Genomic DNA, 23,060 nt, shown 5'->3' with positions numbered 1-23,060 from the left:
CTCGACGATCGGTTTTACGAGCTAATTAGCTGTGTTGACATCCAAACTTGTCAAGACAAACAGGAGACGAATCAGAAAGCTCGATAGTGACACTGCCGGATAAAAACTTTCCCTTTAGCGCGGAAACTGGAGCGATTCACCCGTCTCGGCTGCCGATGATTGAAATGATTGTCGAAATGTTTTCGTGCATTCTGATTCACTCTGCACCAATTATAAACTGTATTGAAATCGGTAGCATTTGAATACGTACTTTTCCGGTGATCTCTTTTTGGAATCGCCAGTAATTCCGGAATTTATCAGCGCCGTTCCACCGTTTATTGTCGGCGTTCGAAAGTTTGCACTGCAATTTGCGATAGCCGACTTTCCTTTATTGGCGGCGTTATTTGTGTCCTTGTTTACTCCACTGTTTAGATTATTTTGAAGGATGCATCCGTCCGACGACTCCCCACTCAACTCCTCGCTGCACAACTTATCGAGCAATTCCGGCAGGACGAGGTGGTCGTGCATCATCTGTTTCAAAACACCACTGTTCTTGCAGGGACATAACTTTGTTAGGCAACAGTTTGTCGTGTGAAGAGGCGCCCTTTGAATACCGAGCAAAGTTGTAATGCAATCGGCGGGCGAGTCCTCATTTTCGGTCTTCAGGACTGGTTCTTGGTGGCTCGTCGCGCGCGACGTCAACAACGCGAACAACAACAGGACGTGCATTTTTCCTTTAAGCGTGAAGAATTCGTCTGAGAGGAATGTTGTGTTCGCGTAACTGCATTATTTAGTCGTACGGTTCAAACTGGATTACTCGTTATTCAAACCGAAAGGAATCCTCTGGATCGCAGCTTTTCCAAGGTTTCCCGACACGTGATCGATTCTAGTGGGGAGTTGATGGTTATTAGGTTAATACGGTGTTAATTTCGAGTCCGAATGGACTAAGCCACAGCGCTGGGGGGCTTTAAGAGGGTGATTTTTCGTGTGAGAAATTGCTCAAAGTACGAGCTCGGTATCTCGCTTCGCTGAACGACTAGATGAGGTATAAAAAGTTTGGTTTATGGGGCTCGGCACCCAAAATCCAATCAAAAAAACCGCACATCTCTAACTCCCATACTAATTGAGGAATTGGTAATTTTGAGTTGCAAAAATGGTGGATGCGCCGGGAGAGATTTTAAACAATTGATGCAATATCACGGTTACTCTTGTGTTACATAAGATCTTATGTATATCTTAACATATCTTGCTCACACCAATCCAACTAAGAAAACCGCATCTCTATATGTTTCATAACAACCAAGAGAATTGCTGTTTACTATTTTGCTAAAAATGGTGGATGCGCCGGTGATGTATTTTTAAAATGCTGAAATATTCTGGTTGCTATTGATTCCATATAACACTTAATTTGGCTCTTATGCTGAAAATCAAAACGACTACTAGAGAATTATAGGACTTTAAACTGACTCTAAAGGCCCGACTAATAAACCGATAATATTCAATTCTTTACCGAAGAGACACCAGATGAAGATGATACCGACCATTTCATTGTAATTTTACCTTACATTTTTTTGTCTCATTTATTATTCTTATCAAATCAGGTGGAAACTCCGAACGAATATTCAATTCCTCATCTGCAGGGAGCGTTCTTAGTAAATTCAGTTTTAATCGTAATACTTTGAGAAATACAACTACACAATGCCGCTCCATGCATTTGGTGAATATTATACATACATATAACGGGTGACTACAGTAGAACCCCTCTATAACGAGTCCCGGTTATAACGAAAAATCGGCTATAACGAGTAAATCGTTCGGTCCCTTGCCGCTTTGTATACTACTCCTTGTAAAATTTCCTCTCTATAGCGAGTGTTTTTTTGGCATTGAGGTGGATATAACGAGATTTTTGTTTCGTCCCAGATCGGTAATAGCGAGAAATACCGAGAAATTTCGGAAGTAGATCGGATATAACGAAAGTTCCTGGAAGAAATAAAGTCAAGTGTGTGAACAAAAGATTAAGCATGGTCGCAGTTCTGAAAGGCGCCAATCGACCCCACACTCCCACAGTAATCTACAAGACACATGTGCGTCTCAATAAATTACAAGAATTCTATCGGAAATGTCACGTCTGCATAATATTTTGTTTTCTGTCTTTAGCAACTTTTCAAGCAGAGAACACTTCCTGAAATAACTTGTGTCATTATGTCGTCCTCTAAAGAAGAAAATCATTTTCTATCAAAGAAAAAATATCGATAATAAAAGAGTTTGAAATTTTAATAAATGTTCCAAATATCCAAAATGTAGAACAATCTTTAAAAACTGTTGCAGAGTTTTTGTAAATGGGTGTTTCCACACCTCATCACGATGCTCTTTTTAATAACTTGGCATATTTAGAAAGTGCAATTGATAAGATTAAAATACTCCATTACCGCAAACAAACTAAAATTACAGATTTTTTTCACTAAATCTTGTTAAACATTAGTTGTATGTGTATTTAACTTTCTTATTTAATAAATTTATTTCGTAATACATATGTATAAACTTTTATTGTCCATGACTGTTTATAGCGAAAATCGGTTATAACGAGTAAGTATGTTGGTCCCTTGAGTTCTCGTTATAGAGGGGTTCTACTGTATTAAAATTTTCACTTAGGGTTGGCTATGGATCATTCTTTGTTTTCCGTTGCACCTTAGACACTGACAAGTTTGACATTTCAATAAATGTTTTTTCTCTTAATTTGGTTATGTTTCAATTGTACTGACTGACATTTGTCGTTCATTCTTGCGTGTGTCTAAAGTAACAGAAAAAATAAAAACTCGTTCAAAGCCAACTCCAAGTGAAAATTTTAATAGTCACTCGTTAGTTTTATTAGTCGGACCTTCAGAGTCAGATTAAAGCCCTATATCAAATTATGCAATAGAGAACTGAGGGATGCGCTGTGAAATAGTTTTAATAAAATTAGTGTCTCTACAGTAGAAAAGATTTAAAAACCTTATTTTTCTTTGTATTTTTGTTGGAAATTCAATCACCTGAATGTATCATTTTATAATGATATAAAAATTGTAGAGTATTTGCCAAAATGGTGGATACGCCAGAATTTTTTTTAAATAAATTCTTTGACATTTTTGGACAGCTGTTACTTTTTCTACGTACGTACAGTCGATGGACAAATAAAACTGGGACAAAAATGACAATTATATAAGTCAAAATTTACAAATTTGCATCGTTTAATTACGGCTTTATCACAAATAGGTTAACTTTGGTATGACATATTATATAGACACTGACAAATATATTGACAATTCAATAAGTCTGATTTACATAGATTAAATTTTAAGTGTCCCAGTTTATTTGTCCATCGACCGTACATAAATACATGTTTTTAGATTTTGCAAACGTCAGTCTTGCAAAAAAAAGCACTGAATGTCTCTAAGTACCTCTCACAACAAAGAAAATTGTTGGTTACTAAATTTATTAAAATGGTGGATGCGCCGGAAAAAATTTGTCGTAAATATCTCTGTCATCTGAGGGAATAAGATTAAAAAATTATTATGTTTACAACTTTCTTCATTGTAGATTTGAGAAGAAGCTCCTTTTATAATACAGAAAAAAATTGTATTAGTAAATTGCCAGAGTGTGAATGCGCCGAAAAATATTATTAGTAAATATGTATTGCAATATCTCTGTTGTCTGAGGGACGAAATTTACTGTACTATTTTTCTACAATCCTCTTCATTCTAGATAAAAAAACTTCTAGTCTCTCTCTCTTTTGCAATAATAGAAAAGAATAATAAGAAAAGAGGTATTATTAAATTGTTGCTGAAAGGTGGATGCGCCGGAGAATATTTTTTTAATTCTTCAATATTTTTGTTGTTTCTTGTGCTACGAGTACAGGGTGATTTTGAAAGTTGTGCAGATATTTTAATGACGAGCTACTGGCTTCATGTAGAACTCGGAAAAAATGTTTAAAAAATTCTGTCAAAAAATAAAATGACATTTATTTTTTGAGCTACATTTTTTTAAATTGCTTTAGTCTTCTACGTTGTCAAACAACCTCGTAGGTAAAATTTCGCCACATTTTAAAAATACACCCTGTATATCATATTTTATAAAACGAACACCAATGCGATTTCCTTGTTTTAAAGCATATTTCCTATAGGTTACTTGGTATTGGCGTACATTTTATAAAACATGATATACAGGGTGTATTTTTAAAATGTCCCGAAATTTTACCTACGAGGTTGTTTGACAACGTAGAAAACTAGAAAAAATTGTAACTCAAAAAATAAATGTCATTTTATTTTTTGACATAGAATTTTTTAAATATTTTTTCCGAGTTTTACATGAAGCCAGTAGCTCGTGATTAAAATATCTGCACAACTTTCAAAATCACCCTGTATATGAGAAAATCGTGTGATATTTTACAATATTTTAAAATGGTGGATGCGCCGGGAAAATATAATAACATTTTCCACAACAGAAATGGTAAAATCAGCAACCTACATTTTATAGATTTTGACATCGAGAATTCATAACGTGTTTAGCCTTCGCAGTATTTTATAAAACTGTTTCTAAGCTGGAAAAATCGTAGTTTCCCATAAAATTACCGAGTGAATAATGAAATGATATTATAGGTTTCATCACTAGTGTTTTTCTTGCGTCCAGATCACCCTCTAAATATCCCCCGGCCGGTCCATTTGTATTTTTCAAGCACCAACAACCACCCCAAAGCGAGATTTTTGCTTTCGTCGACTTCTCCAAACCCTGCCATAACTCTGCCCCCGTTGAGGGCAAGGATAATAACTCTTGCCTTGAAATAATAGTGCTGAGTCTTCCTTGTCCGTATTCTTGAGCAGAGTAAATTAGGGCGTTTCACAAACGTACAAACCAAACAAAATCACAACTGGCAACGTTCGAGCGAACGCACACTCCGAAATAATTACGAGATTGTGTTTGTTGAATTTAATTATTAAGTTTGTTTTGTTTGGTTATTAATATCGCCGTATACACACAGATATTCGGGTGGAATGCGCCTGCTTGAATCAGGGAGGATCAGGACCATGCCAGGACTATGTCTGTATCAAGTTGGGAAACTGCAGTCGTTATCTGGCGGTTCGCGCGTTTGCTCCTTTTTCTCTTCCCAGTGGCGTCGTGATTCGAAAGATCGCGACACGAAGCGAGTTGGGTTTTTTTTATTTTTTCTCAACATCAAACATAATTGGTACGTATTAGTTGTATTTTCCGGGGGCAGTTTTCCACCCCCACCGGACGATTTTTTACCGGAGAGTGATCGAACATATGGCCTAGAGTTCTTGCGGGGACGGTCTCTGTGCCGCATTAATCATGATTCGACTATGCGTTTTTTCTTCTTGATCAATATGCTCCACCGGATTACCAAGGATTTGCCGATTGATTTAGAGCTTCGGTAATTTAATAAAAGGAATACAGATGATCGCCTACGATATTCGGGTCGACTTCTTTTGCACTCTCTACCGAGTGTTTTTCATTGTGTTGCAAAATTTACAACAAAACGAGGAATTCTAAGACAGGTCGGAATAAATTTTCCGCCAGATGCGAGTTTGATTGCGTTGTTCGAACGAATGTTTTATTGTTGTTCCTGTTCTGACGGGTATTTATTTCAAGTATCGCAGAAAATGGACTATCGATTGGTCTTTTATTCGACTTAACTTGTTAAGTAAGTTTGGGGGCGACTTAACGTCGCAGTTAAAAGTTTGAAGGAATGACGGTGCGCATCTGGCACGAGATAATTTTTAAATTGGGAATTTTTTTCCGATCAAAATAAATCTCTGGAGTCGCCTTCCATGCGGTGTTGCTCCCGAAAATGGACATGAAGTTCGCTCTTGACATTCTTTGTTTCGTTCAATAAGGCGAGATCTACTCGGACGGAATTTTAAACTTGCAAGTTTTAGAATTCACAATTCTAAATATTCTTTTGGTCCTTAAGCTTGTTATCTGGCCTTTTTCAAATACTGAACTATATTGAGAAGACTCACGACATGAGAATTTTCTCAAAGGTTGCGGCTATCATTTAACTTTGAGCATGTTTCAGAATTTTAATAATATTTTATCCGCTGTTGGCGAGTTTAGAATATTAATTCGTCAAATATAAATTTTAATAGAAAATGGAACATTACATAAACCATTTATGAACGTTACCGTTCGCGTACACAGAAAATAAACAGAAAGTTAATTTAACCCGTTTTTTTCCCTAATTTAATTACCTAATGTTTGTTGTTTGAAACTAAATAGTTGATTTGCGAAGCCATAAAAATATGTTTTACTGCGACTCCACAGTAAAAAATTCGTTCATATCATGATTTCGTTTGAACATTTTATTAGTGCTTGAACTGTAACAAATACGTGCATGAATATTTTTGCTCTTTGTTGGATTGGATTTAATTTAAAATATTTTCTGGAATTCGTTTATTACAAATTGTTAAAATTACCAATATCTAAATTGCAAAAATGGTGGACGCGTTGAGTTAGTTTTAAATAATATTTTGATAACTCGTCGAAGTAAATCGTGCTTTTTTCCAACCGACAAAATTACAAATGGAATAAATTGAACAATTTTTTTTATAATTACTTCGATGGACGCTTGCTTGATCAACCGAATTAGACAAAAAATTGTTCCGTAGATTCAAAGATCTCAAATGTACAGAAACGAAGCATAAATATATATCTTTCATCCTGTGCCCCCATCAGTAATATTTCTCTGTTTTCTCCTCGTTGCTTTATTTTTCTTGCCACTCCCAATATTAACAAAAATGGTGGAGGCGCCGGTTTTTTAAAATAAATGTTTTGCTAGACAAGTTTCTTAATTTAATTAAATCAGATTTAAAAAAATATAATCTAAATTGTGCTAAAATTCTCAATGTCTGAATTGCAAGAATAGAGGATTTTAATAAAGATTTTAATAGCAAATCTTCAAAGAAAATCTTGCTTCTCTGTTTCAGGTGCTCAGGATTATTTTTTAAAATAATTATTTGGATGAACGCTTAACTAAACCAAACAGAGCAATTTTTAAGTAGCTCAATTTTACTGCAAATATGTACCGAGCGATCCAAAAGTCTTTCTATCAAGTGAGCCATTATTATAATTACACCATAAAATAAAAAAAAATGTGAAATTAAAAATATCAAAGAATACGGACAGATTAATAAAACATATTTTTAATTTTCATTTAAATATGCGCCAAATATGCTGCAGCCCAACGGCATTCGTTTCCACTGTCATGACCCACTTGATAGAAAGATTTTTGGATCGCACGGTATTATTATTTCTCATATCCCCCATCAATAATATTTCTTGATTGTTTTCTCTTATCTTAACTTAATGGTAGAGCGCCGGATTATTTAATTATTTATTAATCAATGTTTTGCTTGGTTAATTAAACTATCGCGCGTTCAAATGAAATCCTGGGCTGGGAAGGCGTTGGAAACCCTGCTTTTTTAAAGCGTAGATTAATTGGAGTATGTTGACAGCTAACCTAAAATTTAGAGCCAAAAAAATCTTTCTGTTTTTCTTTCTTTGCAATGTTTTACATTATTTACTTAACGATTCCTATTCTCGAAGCAAATATCTAAGGGCACCTTTTGCTGAAAAAAACATGTTCAATTGTATCCCAATTAAACATAAACAAATGTCATTCGTGTCAAACGTCGGGAAATTCAAACTTTACACTGTTCTTAACAGTTTAATAATTAAAAAATTTCAAATTATTTGAAAGCGTGATATACAGGGTTATTATAAATGATTGTAGTCGAAACAAGGCATGCCCATGTTATGAAATTTTTGCCGCTTCAGTGTGAACTGTCAATTTTTGTCACTGTCACTGTCGTTTTTTAAGTGAAAAGTGAGGTGATAAGAATTTTATTTTATTTTTTTTTTAAATTAACGATTGAATCTACTGAGTTGTTTAACTCCTCTGTGTGAACGGTGTGAATTCACTTATTCATATTATTTTTAAAATTTTTATATGGAGCGGCAACCATAAATTTTACATTAAGTTAAATTTTAACAAAAAATGTTAATTTAAGAATACAGTGTATCAATACTGAGATTTTAATAACGGAAATAGGGGTTTCAGATGAAGCAAAAAATGTTATTCCTCTGAAGTTTTTACGTAAAATCAAAAATAAAAATTTTTTCCTCTTGTAAACTCAATCCGGGGACATACTGTATATTTTACTACTGTAAAAATTCCATATTATTGGAAACTTTATCCCAGCGCATCCACCAAATTTTAAATAATGTAATTTTTCACCAATTCATTCAAAAACTATTATGACACTTTCTAATTTAATCATTCAACCAACAAAATTACAAATTTAATCGCTTATTATATCCCAAGTGCAAAATTTTTTGCTAATGAACGAAAACATCCATAAATGAGGTCAGAGGCCCAAATATTATCAAATAAGAGCACGAGACGAAGTCGAGGGCTTTTATTTGATAATAATTGGTCTTCTGACCGAATAATTTATGGATGTTAGAGTTCATTAGCAAAAAATTTGCCGATATTAAAATTTTGCACGAGGGGTATACGGCTGATTATTTCCTGAATAGAATGAAAACAAACGCATTATTCCCAATTCCTTTTATTCAAAATAATTTATTTAAAAAAAAACGACATTTTTTATCCGATTATTGCACAGTGTGCATTTTAGAGAAATTTTATCGGGTTATTTTTTGTTTTTTCGTTTTGATTGGTCAATATTTGTCACGCAATTGGTTGCTAGACACATGAAGGAAATAATCATTGGAAAAAATGGTGGGTGCGCCGGGATTTTTTTCTTATTACGTAATTACTTGGATGGACGCTTGATCAAATGAAAGAAAATATATTCTGCAAATTTTAGCATCCCACATTTACTGAAACGAAGCATCATGTATTATTATCTCTCATCCTATGTTCCTACTAATAATATTTCTCGGTTGTTTTCTCTTCGTTGTCTTGTTTTGCTCCCCAACATTAACATATTTTACAATGTTAACATCAGATCGATCCCACACATTCGCGACTCTCAGGTCTATTATTTTTATTTATCGAAAATAATCCCATCAGAAATGGAATCACGGCACATTCCACAAGACTTAAATAAAACCATAACTCACCGTGCTCCATTAATTTGTGCGGCTTTAAATAAAAAACTTGATTTATAAAGTTGTAAAAACCTTTTCACCGCATTTCCGCAATGGAAAACTCATAACCGTTACGACTCTGAATATCAGCTATTACCTTTAAAATTTAAATATTTTACAGTTGCCTCCGAACTAATTTCAGTGATTAAATCTAAATTGCGCAAGTTCTGACCGAACAGTTTGGGTGTTCATGAAAGCGTCAATCGATGAATCACAAAAAAGAAACCTTCAAGATTGAAACAGTTGGGACTTGACAAATAGGAGGGAGTCGCTGTAACCACTCGATTCTGTTTCACCTGATGGGGTAATTTACTCGTGAAGGGTGCAATAAGCTGTAGTTTGAGTGCAGAACCGCCGCTCCTGACTGACAAAATAATAAATCTCGAGGTAATCACGTCATAAAGAGGAAATCAGTGATTTTTCTTAACGAGCAAACTCACTTCCTCCTCTTTGAGTCAACTTTCATGGTTCGTTTTATTCCAAGCCTCTTAATTAAAATGTGAAAGATATTATTAGTAATTGGGGGTGATCTCGCTCCTCTCGCGCTTCCTCCACTACTCCACCCCTGTTCGCGCATTTTACAAATGTAATTATTTCACGGTACAGTTAATACGATATTAAATTATCTGCGGTTGTGTAACGAACAATTTCATGCAGATATTCGCCCCGAATGAGGGTTCTCTTCTTCGTGTCATATTCCGGTGCAGTAGGGTCCTATTGATTTAGTTTAAAACTGTACAGAGTTGATGAGGTTTCATAATAAAACAACTACACGATAACGAACCCCTCTCGATCAGTAATCAGGGGATGGTGTCGATGACGCCGACATTGTCATTTTAAATTGCATTTTCATCGCCCACCGGGGTGGGCGATAAAGCCCAAGGAAGTGTTTTTTGGCTCAGGGCGACCTAATTCATTTGTAAATAGTTGCTGACAAGTGAAAAAATGGAAGAATGGAATAGTAGCACAAGTCGCCGTTTTAACAGACTCGAAATGAGTTAAGAAGCAAAAAGTTTGTGCAACTTTGCGAACGAAAGCTTCACGAGCGGCTCGGATTTTAAGTAAATTTTATTGTCGGCTCGCTCTTTCATTTTTGTTTCGTTCGGTTGCAACTCTGCATGTTCATCTGCAGTTATTAGGCGGGTTGGGGTATTTTCAGTCAAATAAAATCCGGAACGAGCTGTGTTAATTTTGGCCCTCATCCGTCGAGATGACGTTTGCGGTACAACAAAAACACACGTTTTGATTTGATAAAGATAAACGGAATATGTGGAACTCTGAAAAATTACGCGCATTGCTGATCGCTTTGTTTGCGATTCGATGAAAGAATAATCATCTTGGTGGGTTTAATTCCAGGGGTGAGTAATGTTCGGGGGCGATTTCGGCGCCTCTCTAGATAAATAATAGTTAAGAGATCTGGTCCCACTTTATGGAGTAAAGTAGCCGAATCTGGCCACGCTGACCTCAAAGAAATAAATCCGGTTGACGAAAGTAATGAAGATTGGATTGTTTGGAATGGTGGGCTCCTGGAAATTGAGATCGGTTGATAAGGCCCGAAATTTATATTCCGGCGAGTTTCAGGTGTCTTTGTCGAATTCCGGGGTGGATAAACTCGTGAAAATTTTGATTGCGTTCGGTGGGATCAACCCAAAAATCGCTCGTTTTCCGGCTAGAATTACAAGCGGACCAGTTACGGTTTTAATATAAAATCGAGTTTGGCTCCATTAGTGTGAATAAATAAAGGCGATGGCAATTCCGTTCCGGATCGAATTACATCGATGAAAATCAAAATCTATCGGATTCTGTTGAACATGGACCGGATCAGATTTCACCTGATTATATTTCTTTGGGGTTAGTAACGGGTCAAGTGTGTCTTGGTAATGGTCTGATAATTTAATCAAACATGTCGATCGATGGTGGCAAATACTACGTAAATATGCACGACGTGGGGGATGCTGTGAGCGAAGGGTCGTGGACGGTGTACCTGATTAGTTTGTCAAACGACAACGATGATTGAAAAGTGTATTTTTGTCCAAATGACAAGTTTATTTTCTCAATTCAGTGTCCCACCGCACGGTTTCAATTGGAGATAGATCCGGTCAGTACAGAGAATACCGATCAACTTTATAAAGTACTAAAACACTTTTTGTACTTTTTGACAAATTCTAAATTGATGGAGGTTATGACTATTTTATTATTGTCGTAGCTTTAGAGGTAGTTTTACTTTGCTAGACCATAAATAACGGTTTCGGTATAACCGCGTTATAAACAGAGCAGACAAAGGCTTCCGTACATAAAATTACATTTATTCACCCCAGACATGCATATATTGGACGCGGAAGAAGAATAACCAATAGAATTACCAATTTCTAAATTGCAAAATTGGTCGGGATATTTTTAAAAGAAATAAATTAAATCAGATGAAAAATCTGTCTTACACTTTTTCTACTCCAAATTCACTGAAACAAATCACATTTCTGTCTCCCACGATAAGCTTCCAACGTTCTGCTGTATCGTTTTGCGTGTCCCCTTTTTGATAAAATTACAAAATCCTTTTTTTTGGCATGTGCTCAATGAATAACTTACGGACATTACGAATTTGTTTAAATATTTCAGTATTCCTGATGGGAAATGTTTTTGATGAATGCTGTTTCAATAATTTTGCTCTTTAATGGATTAGCATTAATCCAAAAACCATGTTTCATGGAATTTACTGAAACAAATTCCCAAAGCAAATCCCATTTTTATGTTCCGCAGTCGACAAAATTACAACATTTATATTTATAATATTTATATAGTGCAAATGGTGGATGTGCTCAAATTTTGTTTGTGATAAATACTTCTCTGGACATGTTAGGTCAATTAAATTAGGTTAAAATTTATTCCGTACATTTTTTCCATCGCAAATTACAATCATATTATTTCCATGCTTTTTAAAGTATATTTTTCTTAATTTATTTTAAACCTCTATTTCATCTAAAAGGGGAAAATGAATAATAAAACCATCAGACTGGGCACATGGAACGTAAGAACAATGTTACCGCCAGGGAAGATGTCCGAAACAGCGAGAGAAATGAGAAGATACAAAATCGAAATACTAGCAATACAGGAAACAAGATGGTCAGGAAAGGGAAAGATAGACAAAACCAACTACACACTATATTACGCTGGGGAGAAAAAGCAAGGGAAGAACGGAACAGCATTTTTAGTAGGAGGGGGGATAAGAAACAAGATAATGCAATATGAAGCGGTGGATGGAAGAATATCGTGGATCAGAATCGAAAACAAGCAAGCAAACATAACAATAATAAACGCTTATGCGCCAACAGAGAATAGCAAGGAAGAAGAAAAAACTAAATTTTACGACAAACTGGAAAAAGTATGTGAGAAAGTAAAAAGAAACGACATCTTAATGATAGTGGGGGACTTCAATGCGAAGATAGGGAAGGAGGAACGCAATGAAGGTGTAGCAGGGAAAGAGACAATCCACGACACCACTAACGACAACGGAGCGAAGATTTGCGACCTAGCGGCAGCAACAAACACATTCATTGTTAGCACGCAATACAGACATAAAAGAGAGCACAAGATAACATGGATGATTCCAGGGGGGACAGAGGGAAACCAAATAGACCACATGCTAATCTCCAAAAAGTGGAAAAGAATAATACAAGATGTTAGGACATACAGAGGTGCAAATGTCGACTCAGACCATCTCTTGGTTGTCGCCAAAATGAGGGCGAAGGTGGTCAAACAAACAGGAGGCAGTAGGAAAAATGGATGGGACGTAGAGAAACTAAACCACACGAGACACAACGATGAGTACAAAAAAGAGATGAGAAAAAAATTAGAAACACGAGAAGAAGAAGTAGACATCGATGAAGAGTGGAAGAACCTAAAAGAAAGCATAATAGACACGGCAGAAACAGTGCTTGGACGAAGAACAACAAGAAAAAGAAAGGAATGGTTCGACGAGGAGTGCGAAAAAAGAACGGAGGCGAAGAACCAAGCCAGAAACAGATGGTTAAAGACGGGAAACCTAAAAGACTTAGAGAACTACAAAGAAAAAAGAAAAGAGGCGACCAAATATTGCAAACACAAAAAAGAAAGTTGGATTGGGGAGCTTATGCAGGAGGTGGAAGTCAACAATAGGGACAGCAGGAAACTGTATAAACTGATAAAACACTGGAACTCGACGAGTAAAAAGACACAAAGAATAGGTAACAAAAGATGGGAAACATATTACACGGAACTTTTTAGGGAAGAAAAAGAAATTACAGGGAGAAAAAAAGAAAAAGTGGAAATGGAAGACAGTAACAACGAGGACGACGCGCCGTCTTATGACGAATACATGGAGATCATCGCACAGCTTAAGACAAAGAAAGCAGCAGGGCCGGACCAAATTAGTAATGAATTAATCAAGCAAGGAGGGCACGAACTGCTAAGCAGAGTTTATAGAATACTAGTGGCGGTATGGCAGAGCGAGACAATGCCAGAAGAATGGAGAACAGGACTACTCATTCCACTACTTAAGAAAGGAGATCCTACACAATGTAACAACTACAGAGGAATCATGTTACTCAACACAACATACAAAATACTAACATCGATTATCAGGAAGAGACTGGCAGAACACACAGAAACAAAACTAGGAGAATATCAGAATGGATTCAGAAAAGGCAAATCAACCATAGACGCAATACACGTTATGTCACAAATAATAGAGAAGAGCTACGAATACGACATAGAGTTACATATATTATTTATAGACTTCAAACAAGCCTTCGACAACATAAACAGGCGCAGTCTAGTAGAGCAAATGCAACAAATGAAAATACCGGAGAAACTAATCAAACTAACGAAAATGACGATGGACAACTCAAAAGCAAGAATATCTACAACAGAGGGTGTAACAAACGAAATAAACATAGAAAGAGGAGTCAGGCAAGGAGACGCACTGTCCACAACGCTCTTCAACATCGCACTCGACGGTGCAATAAAGGCTGCAGGACTGGACAGAGCTATTACGGTGAGTGCAACTCAAGTAATAGCTTACGCAGATGACATAGCACTTATAACAAGAGATAAAAAGAGCCTGGGAGCGGCGCTGCAAAAGCTAGTTACAGAAACAGAAAAAAGAGGTCTACAACTCAACCAAGATAAGACTAAATACATGATAATCTCGAGAAGAAAGACAGACCATATTAAAGAAACAAACCTAGGGAGTTACACGTTTAAAAAAGTAGAAAATTTTAAATACCTGGGAGTGAACGTGAACGAAAAAAATGAACGAAGCGCCGAAATCAAAGAGCGAATACAAGCAGCGAACAAGGCTTACTGGAAATATCAAAGATACCTAACGGACCATCACATTAGCAGAGCAACAAAGATAAAAATCTATAAGGCAGCAATTAGACCTGTAGCGACTTATGCAGCGGAAACAATGCGACTCACTAATACAGACGAAGAGAACCTCGGGATATTTGAAAGAAAGGTACTCAGAAAAATTGCAGGGCCAAGAAGAACAGAAGAAGGGGAATACAGGATACTAATGAATCATGAAATAAGGGACATAATCGAGGGAGAAGATATTGTAGGATTTGTGAAAGCACAAAGGCTACGGTGGTTCGGACACGTACAAAGGAGGGATACACAACACATACTAAGAAAAACCCTAAATTGGAGACCAGTAGAAGGAAGACCAAGAGGCAGACCAAGGATAAGGTGGGAAGACCAGATACACGAGGACATTAGAAGGATAGGAATAGAGGACTGGAGAAACAAGATTCAAGATAGGAAGAGCTGGGAAAAAAACATACGAGCAGCCAGGGAGCAAGGCAGAATCTAATGATAACAAGAGAGAAGAACAAGGCGGAGTGATTCACCGCAGGAAAAACAGAATCGAAAAACTCCACCATAGGAGTAGCGTAAATTCGGCATCGAATAATCGCTTATATATATATATATTTCATCTATTTTATAATCAAACAATTACATTACATACCTGGATTTTTTCTTATTAAATTTTTTGGTGGACATAATAACTTATTTATTAAAAAATTACCGTGTCAAATTCATGGAAAAAATTCGATTTTACTATCCTCCAATACAAGTACACTAGAGGAAGATTACAATTTCTCTGTTACCGTCTGAGCTAGAAAAAAGCTACGAACTATCCTTCAAGGACTTAATTGTGATGAGTCGAATGCAAAAATTTGTATGACTCTATTTTTAATATTAACTGAGAAATTTTCAGATTTATATTTACGAAAATGGTGGATGCGCCGGTATATTTTTTATATCTTTATTACTATTTCGGCTATATCAAGCTCATAAACTGAATTTTATGAACTTAATTGTGACGAATTGATTGCACAAGACGCTATGATTCTAGCATTAATTGGAAAAATGGCGGATGCGCCGGGATAAAATAGGAAATGTAAAACCTGTTGGAATATTTTTTGAATGATGATCTATCTTAGCCGGAGTAATTTTTCTTGAACTAGGAGATCATAAATAATGTTCTTGGTACAGCGTGATTATAAAAATCGGCAAACAAAGACTTTCCTACATAAAATTACATTTATTCACCCCCGGAATAAATAGGACAAGGAAGAAAAATAGCTTTTTTGCCGTATCCGCCCTTAAACATTTTCGATTTATTCAAGTCTGTAGAAATGAGGGATCTATTTATTCACCCATTTCAGATAAAACAAATCGCCAGAGTACACGTTCCATTGACACAACAATTTATATTCAAAACTGTATCGCTCCCCTTTTTCAATATTTCACCCGACAAGCTCCCCAATTAATTAGAGCAGTTCCTTAGTACGACTCTCCGCGGGCCCGGTGTAATTTATTTTTGTTGACGAGCCGGCCCCTCCGGATCAAAAAATCGCCTCCATCCGTTACCCCTCGGCGAGCTTTTTGCCGAATCGAAACCGCTGATTTATTATTTACCGAAGATCTGTTGTTTTTTCCCGTAAAGCGGGTGATCACAGTTGACGGGCGCTCTTTACGGCCGACATTAGCCGAAAAATAACATGTCGGCGGCGCTATCTGAAAAATTCCCCCGGAATCCGTCCCGGAATATGTTCTAATGCGGCCTAGACGCATATCTTTATAAATTACGGTCGGGTGTATCGCGTACATCTGGGAGCTATAAAAACGTATGCAAAAGCGGTCGGACGAAGTGGCGGTTCGGCATTATTCGCCCGGAGCGGAAACAGCGGGTGACGACGAGCCCTTCCAACAAACAGGTCGCCCTAGGGCAGCAAATGATCTGCACCCCACAACATTTGCGAATACATCCCTTTTCCTCTTCCACCTATCATCGCAACGTCAGCTTTCCCGCGCATAAATAAGTTCCTGCCAGCCGGCTTCGAACTATGTGCCCCCATAAATTCCTAAATATCTCGCCGGATTTTCCAGATTTCTCCCCATTAAAAAGCATTCCGCTTTTTCACTTTCCCGACCAGTCACCTTGCCCGTTCAGTAGCTGTTTTCGATCCCGCTAATGGAATTCCGACCCATTTGAATATGACCTATCGGAACTTTTCGCATAAATCCACTGTTTTTCGCTAATAAACTCTTTGGACTTTTTGTTTTTCGCGATTTACACCGGTCCCGCTCTTTATCAGTTCGACACTTTATTATATCGCAGCCATTTACATAACGGTGACGCCAGGATAACGTTATTAAAGTCGTTGAATGCATCTGATACGAATTTCCATAACCAATTTTGTCTCCCTCAAAATTCTGTCGCGTTGACAGCGATCCGTCCTGGAGGATCGGCTCCAATTAGACGAGTCCTCCGTGATGTAATTCTTCGGTCTGAGACGACACCCACGCGATCTCTTACGTTAATTTTGCGAATACAAAAAAAAAATGCGACTGATACTTACCCACAATCATTTTGAATCACCCAATACATGTGAACCAATGGAAATACTCAAAAAAAAATTGTTTTTTAACGTTTTAATTGGTGTCCGTGTTGACTACTGGAGATAAATAAAAATTTTATCGAATCTCTTTCATAGAACACAAAATTTCCTACAAAAGAGTCAGGACCGCCCTCTCGTAGCTTTATATCACGTGTTCAGTAAAATTTCCCGTCAAAGTTGGCGTTGAAAAGTCGATTGTGAACGTACCACGAATTACAACTCTGACAAAGCTGTTTAAATTAACCTTACTTTTTGCGATGTTTGTTTTTTTAATTTGCAAGTTGATGACAGTGGTGCGTTCACAATCGACTCTTCAAAGCCACCTTTGACGGGAAATTTTAATGAACACCCGATATTATAGACATGAGAAACGTTCAAAAGCGCGCTACGGAATTTTCCAATTTAGCATTACTTGTAGATTCGTCAGTTCCTGCTAGCTTTGTAAAAATCTAAATGTTGTCTGAAAATTAGTGGGATAAAAGCAATGTCACACGAGTTTCCTGTAATATGCTTTAGCCCACGTGTTATGTACAAAATTTTATCTAAGACCGCCCCGAATTAAAAAAAAAGGTAAATCTTATTTATTTCCGCCAGTTTCATTACACCACTCAGTGAAATAATAACTTACTTATCCCACTGAGTGAGGTAATGAAGCTCACTTATCCCACTGAGTGGAGTAATGAAATACGTCCAGTAATGAAGTTCCTTATTTCACTCAAATGAGTGGGATAAGTGTCATTTATCCCACGGGATTAGATAAAGACATTTTTAACACCAATTAAAAGTAATTTCCAATCTGTTTCGATTTTTAACACTGCAAAACATTATTTTAATTTCCATTTTTTTAGCATGTACCATTAATAGCAAAAATATTGATGACTTAGAAATTAAACTGTAGATTTCTTTATCTTTTAAACGATAGTTTAGACGAGATTTTTTGTTAAACATGTTATTACGTATTTACAAAAAAGAAATGAAAAAGCTTGTAGGTGTTTATTCAATTTATGAAGCCAGAAACCAAAATAGAAAAAACATTTATGAATTTTATTATTGACTTTGATGTGAAAAGAGAAGACAATAATTTGTGAAAAATGTTGTTTATTTATCGTTAAAGATTTTTATAAACAATTTCTTACAAAATATCTTTAAAAAGTAGATGCTCGTATATTTGAAACATCCACGCTGTATTGTCTAGATTACATATTATTATTTAAATCGTATTTGGTTTTTTAGATGAAAATTTAATGGTTAACAATTGTTAAACTGTTTAAACAATTCTCTGAGTACTTCGGTGGGTGCATATATATAATACGGTCTAACGAACCGATTTGATATTCTGTTGCCGGCAAAATTCTAATTTGGCTGGAATATAGACGTATTCATCGAATTTTGTCTATAAATAGGACAAGGAATCGAGGAACAATGATCCCTTAAATTATTAGTGCGACGGCGAGAACACCAAGGCACCACCGATCGAAGTGACGCGATAAGGGTGATCAAAAGTGAATTTTAAAACGCGCTCCACTTCTCAACAACGCGAATTAATGATTAATTTTATGCGGGTTGGATCGCCTGCAACCAAGTCGAACGAATTGGCTAAATAAAGGGTGAGGCGGATATTTTCCTGGGGCTAATTGCCGAGCGAAGCGTGGATTTTGCGTTTTTTCGACTTGTCCAAAAATCGCACCGCAGATAATATTATTCAGTCGCGAACGAGTCGGGACAAATTAAAAGTCCTGGCGGGATCGGCGCTCTCCCTCGTTTACGAAACGACATGACCAAGCTGAATTGCGCCAGGACTACCACTCGCTCTTCTAATTCACGTGTGTTTCCGATTAGGAGTGCGAAGAAAAGTGTCGTTAATTGGGTGGATGTGTTCGCCGACAATAGGACGTATCGTCGCTAATCCGATCGCGAAACATCTTCAGGAGCAGTTGAGACATCTGACGCGAGATCCCTAACGAAGTTATGATGGGGCGAAAAATCACAAAAGGAGAACCGGGCAGACAACGGCGCACCCGGCGGATCAGTCTAGAAGCAATGATTCGGTTATCTATTCTCGCAGTCTTATAAATATACAACAAGTGCGGTTTTTAGCGGTGTTTAAGTTATCGGTTTTGTTGAGTCAATAACAGAGCCGATTTATAATTCACGCATTTGCACTTGAATGGGATCTTCGGTTAACATTGGAATATAATGAAGTTTCGCGAGAAGGCGAGAAGTTGATTTCCGCATTTTCCGCCAAGAAAACGATTTTGCAATTGCTTTCATAACTGAGTTACTCCAACTTGCAGATTTTTCGCCCGCTAACACATTTTTTCCGCTCAAATCACATCAAGATCTGCACGAGTCCGTCTCTGATTCCGGCGACTCGCTACAGAAATGCAAGTGTTTTTTGTTCGCCCTGTGTATCGACCGTCACATGCGACGTTTTCGAAGCGATGAAGTACTTTCATTACAAAGAAGTTAAACTGATCTGGAAGAATTTGCGGCATCGCCGGATCGAATTCGAGTGGGAATCACGTTTTTTCGTTGTTGATTGATCTCTCGAGGCCCGTTTGCAATTGTCGTTGTTAGCCTTCTCTTGTGTGCTTTTAGCACCACAAATTTCAACTAATAACGTTCGCCGATATTGTCTCTGGCGGCTTCATAAATATACAAAACTCAATTTATCTGCAGCAGTGTCGAAAACGTATCGGTTATAATACGGTCGACTGTATTTACTTATCTTGGGAGTATATTTGTCGGAGGTCCGTTGCGAAACTGCAGCTCTCTCGGCTCGGGGTAGGTCAGATAAGGGCGGTTCCGAGTCCGTGATCTGCGATTCTAGGCCCCTGGGCCTCTAAATCACCCGTTATTAGCTGTTTCTTCTCTTTGCAGTCTGCCTCGTTGCACTTAATCTATCAAACCGAATCTTGTCCTTTTGCAGACACTTTACAGCGGCGATAAAACAAATGTAACTTGGAAATAAGCGCCAGCCGCTTTCTCTAATGACGGTTTTTTGTTGCAGAACGGGACCTCCGAACGGGAGCAAATGTGCATCGATTCGGGGTTGTGGACACAAATCTTGGGGAAAATGCTCGAAGACTGTCACGCTGAGAACGGCTACAACTCCAGGTAGCAATAAGTTAAAGAGCGGCTCCCACTGAACGTTCACGGAATTGTCTCGCAATCGCCGAGATGCATCACAAAACTACGATTCTTGTGGCGCCGGCTTTGCAGAACAGCAGTTGTACACACCCGCGTTACAGCCAAGCTAGTTTTCTGTCGCTGTTGGGGCCCGGAGATGTCCTCCAGGCGCTCATCGTTCTCCTGCTCACCGTGGGGGTCCTCGCCGCCAACCTCCTCCTCATCCTAGTCATCAACAGCAGGAGATACTCCAAATATATACACTCGCAGGTCGGTAAATCACAAGCTGCAGCTGCTCAAGTTAAAAATTTGTGAGGTTATGTATTGTGGGGGCTCATAAGTAAATAATGAACTTGAGGGGTTATTCGAGCTCCGCTCAAACACGAATTTCAATATAATTTTTTATTATTTCGTTCAATTTTTATCAAAGTTGAACGTGAAAGTTTAAAAAATGAAAACATGAAACATAACCTCACTTTTTTCATTAGAAATGATGAGATTTTGTTTTGTGCTGAACGGTGAGTTTTTGGAAACGAGAGAGATTACGATTGTGATTTATATTTTGTGAATTTTTGTTCAAGGGTATGAACGCGTGAAAATTGAATAATAGAGGGAAGAAGGAAACATAACCTCAATCAGGCATACTTCCACTTTCGCCAGTTCCTTACTTTGAACTTTATTGTCCATTTTCCATTATGGGGAATTAGCGTCAACTTTTCCCCGGTCGCGAGCCCCGGATTTGTAAATTTCTCCCGGACTGGTGGTTGAGCCGCGTATTAAGCGACACTAAAAGAGATAACTTTATTAGAATCCTTAATGGTTTTGCATGGACGAGCCGAATCCCGTTCCGGGTAGTGAAAAATGTTTGCACTATGCCGCTAATCCCAGTCCGGGACGAGTCTTGTAAAAATGGGATTAAGGGGATTCCGGTGTTAGCGTTAACGTCGACCCCGTCCTCATAATTACAACTAACATCAACACGAAAACTTTTTAATCCTCACATTAATGTCGTCTTCCTTCGAAATAATATTCACTTAAAGTGCTCCCCTTGTTTCGGCCCTATCTACCTCCCGAGACTGCGAATGACAAATTAGGGCAACCCTTTCCTTGGGCGAACTTGCGGAGCGTTTAATTAAAAGAAGAGAAGTGGTAATTCCGGTTACTTCTTGAACTGGAATTTACAATTGCGATTAATTTCAAGGAAGTAGTTAAATTAAGTGATGCAACCGGAGCAACAGGATCGATGACGTTTTTTTTTCTCGTTTTGTTCCAGCCCCGCTATCTCTTGACGTCGCTGGCGAGTAACGATCTGGCGATGGGGTTGCTGGTCACCCCTTTCGCGATCGTACCATCGCTGCGCCATTGTTGGCCCTATGGAGAGCTGGTCTGTCAGATTCAGGTAGGCCAAATTCATAAAGATGATTGATATTGAATTTGAACGTTCTGTTTGGTTAATTACTATAACACAGGACCAGTTAATTCGGAACGACATCATTGAACGGGGACGGCAACCAAATTAACGCCGCCAACACAAAGTCCGATATTTACTCGCAGCTTTGTCAACGCCGCAGTTCAAAAAAATGAACGGGATTTGCGGAATTAGGGAATTCACTCGGTGGGAATTTTTTTCGACGAAATAAAACCAACCACACTTCTCCCACCGTCATAATTAAGTTGCCAACAATGAGCGCTAGTTTGGCGTCGCCATTGATATTCCGTAATCAGTTTCGACGAGGGTCAATTTAATTTCGCTCGAATCTGATTACAGTCGAGTTGACCGGAAGACTGTTTGCGCTTGTTTCTTTTTGGAAAGCCGGTGCACCGGTGCGAGCTGTCGGAATATTTTGCGAAACGTTCGCTCGCAACTGGTGACGCAAATGATTCGCTTTCTTAGGAGTTCGGTCTCAGATCAAGCTCAAAGGAAAATATAATATGCACTTTATGCCTTTCCGCTGTCGAGTGGCTCTATTGACTTAATGGCAGAGTGGCTTTGAACTAGACCGCCGCGACGGCGACGCCGACTCAAATTCGGCGAAACTTGCCCCACGAATATTCGATTATTTCATTTCCATAGTCGGTGGAGCGCGACAGCTTGAACAAGAGCGTTCGATGAGTTGTCGCTCGACACTCGATGACCGGTGGCCCCTCGGGGGTCGAGAATCGACTCATTCTCTCCTTGCAGCGATCCTCGATGGACCAACTCCATTGAGGGAGTGTCACGCTCTCAAAATAAATACAGTGGAGACCGTATTGGCAATAAGCTGGATATTGCCGATCATAAAAGGAGTGCAATTCGAGCCGACCCTCCGATTCTGACGGCGTCCACCTTTCCCAAAAATAAAACTTGTATGAAATCGGCCGATCCTTCACGCCACTATTTATCTCTTTCGGTAGAGCGCCCCAGGACTAATAAAATTACGGTGTTTTTCGTGTAGTGTGCCACATCTGTTATCTCCGGATTTATCCCGGTCCGGTGGAGTCCACCGGACTCGTGTTATGATTTTCAAAAGTGGAAAGATAATTAAACAAATCGCGTCTGCTCCGCGTTTTCTTTTCCGAGAGTAAATTGCGTCAACATTGTCGGAACCGGTCAAAAAATGCGACAAAAAATTGTTCGGCCAATTTTGTAAAGTTTTGTGAATATACGCGAGGCCACTGGGAAACAGACAAAGCGAGTTGATTAAATTCCACGTCAATCACACTACCCCGGGTCCGGTGCATCAATAATTTCATATCTTGTGTTGAGTGACAGCGTGAAAGATGCAACGAAATTTGTTGGCACGGAAAAATCGATTTGAATAGCACACTTTGGGAGTAAGCGCGATTTGAATGGTAAAAATGGAA

General features: G+C 38.0%; 1 protein-coding gene across 3 annotated transcripts in view; it reads left to right on the top strand.

The window, feature by feature from the left end:
• Window positions 1–23,060, top strand: part of LOC138136061 (trace amine-associated receptor 1) — a 59,251-nt gene that overhangs the window by 8,345 nt on the left and 27,846 nt on the right. For 2 of the 3 annotated variants that reach the window (XM_069055141.1, XM_069055139.1), the window contains exons 2-3: window positions 20,098–20,486; window positions 21,490–21,615. In XM_069055141.1, the coding sequence (XP_068911242.1) occupies window positions 20,268–20,486; window positions 21,490–21,615 (345 nt within the window). In that variant the 5' untranslated portion in view covers window positions 20,098–20,267. Of the gene's footprint in view, window positions 1–4,999; window positions 5,201–20,097; window positions 20,487–21,489; window positions 21,616–23,060 lie in introns of those variants that run through there. The other variant, XM_069055140.1, reaches the window with a different exon arrangement.

This window comes from Tenebrio molitor, chromosome 7, assembly GCF_963966145.1.
Source record: "Tenebrio molitor chromosome 7, icTenMoli1.1, whole genome shotgun sequence".
In the NCBI taxonomy this organism is placed as follows: domain Eukaryota; kingdom Metazoa; phylum Arthropoda; class Insecta; order Coleoptera; family Tenebrionidae; genus Tenebrio; species Tenebrio molitor.
This window is presented reverse-complemented; position numbering and strand designations above follow the sequence as displayed.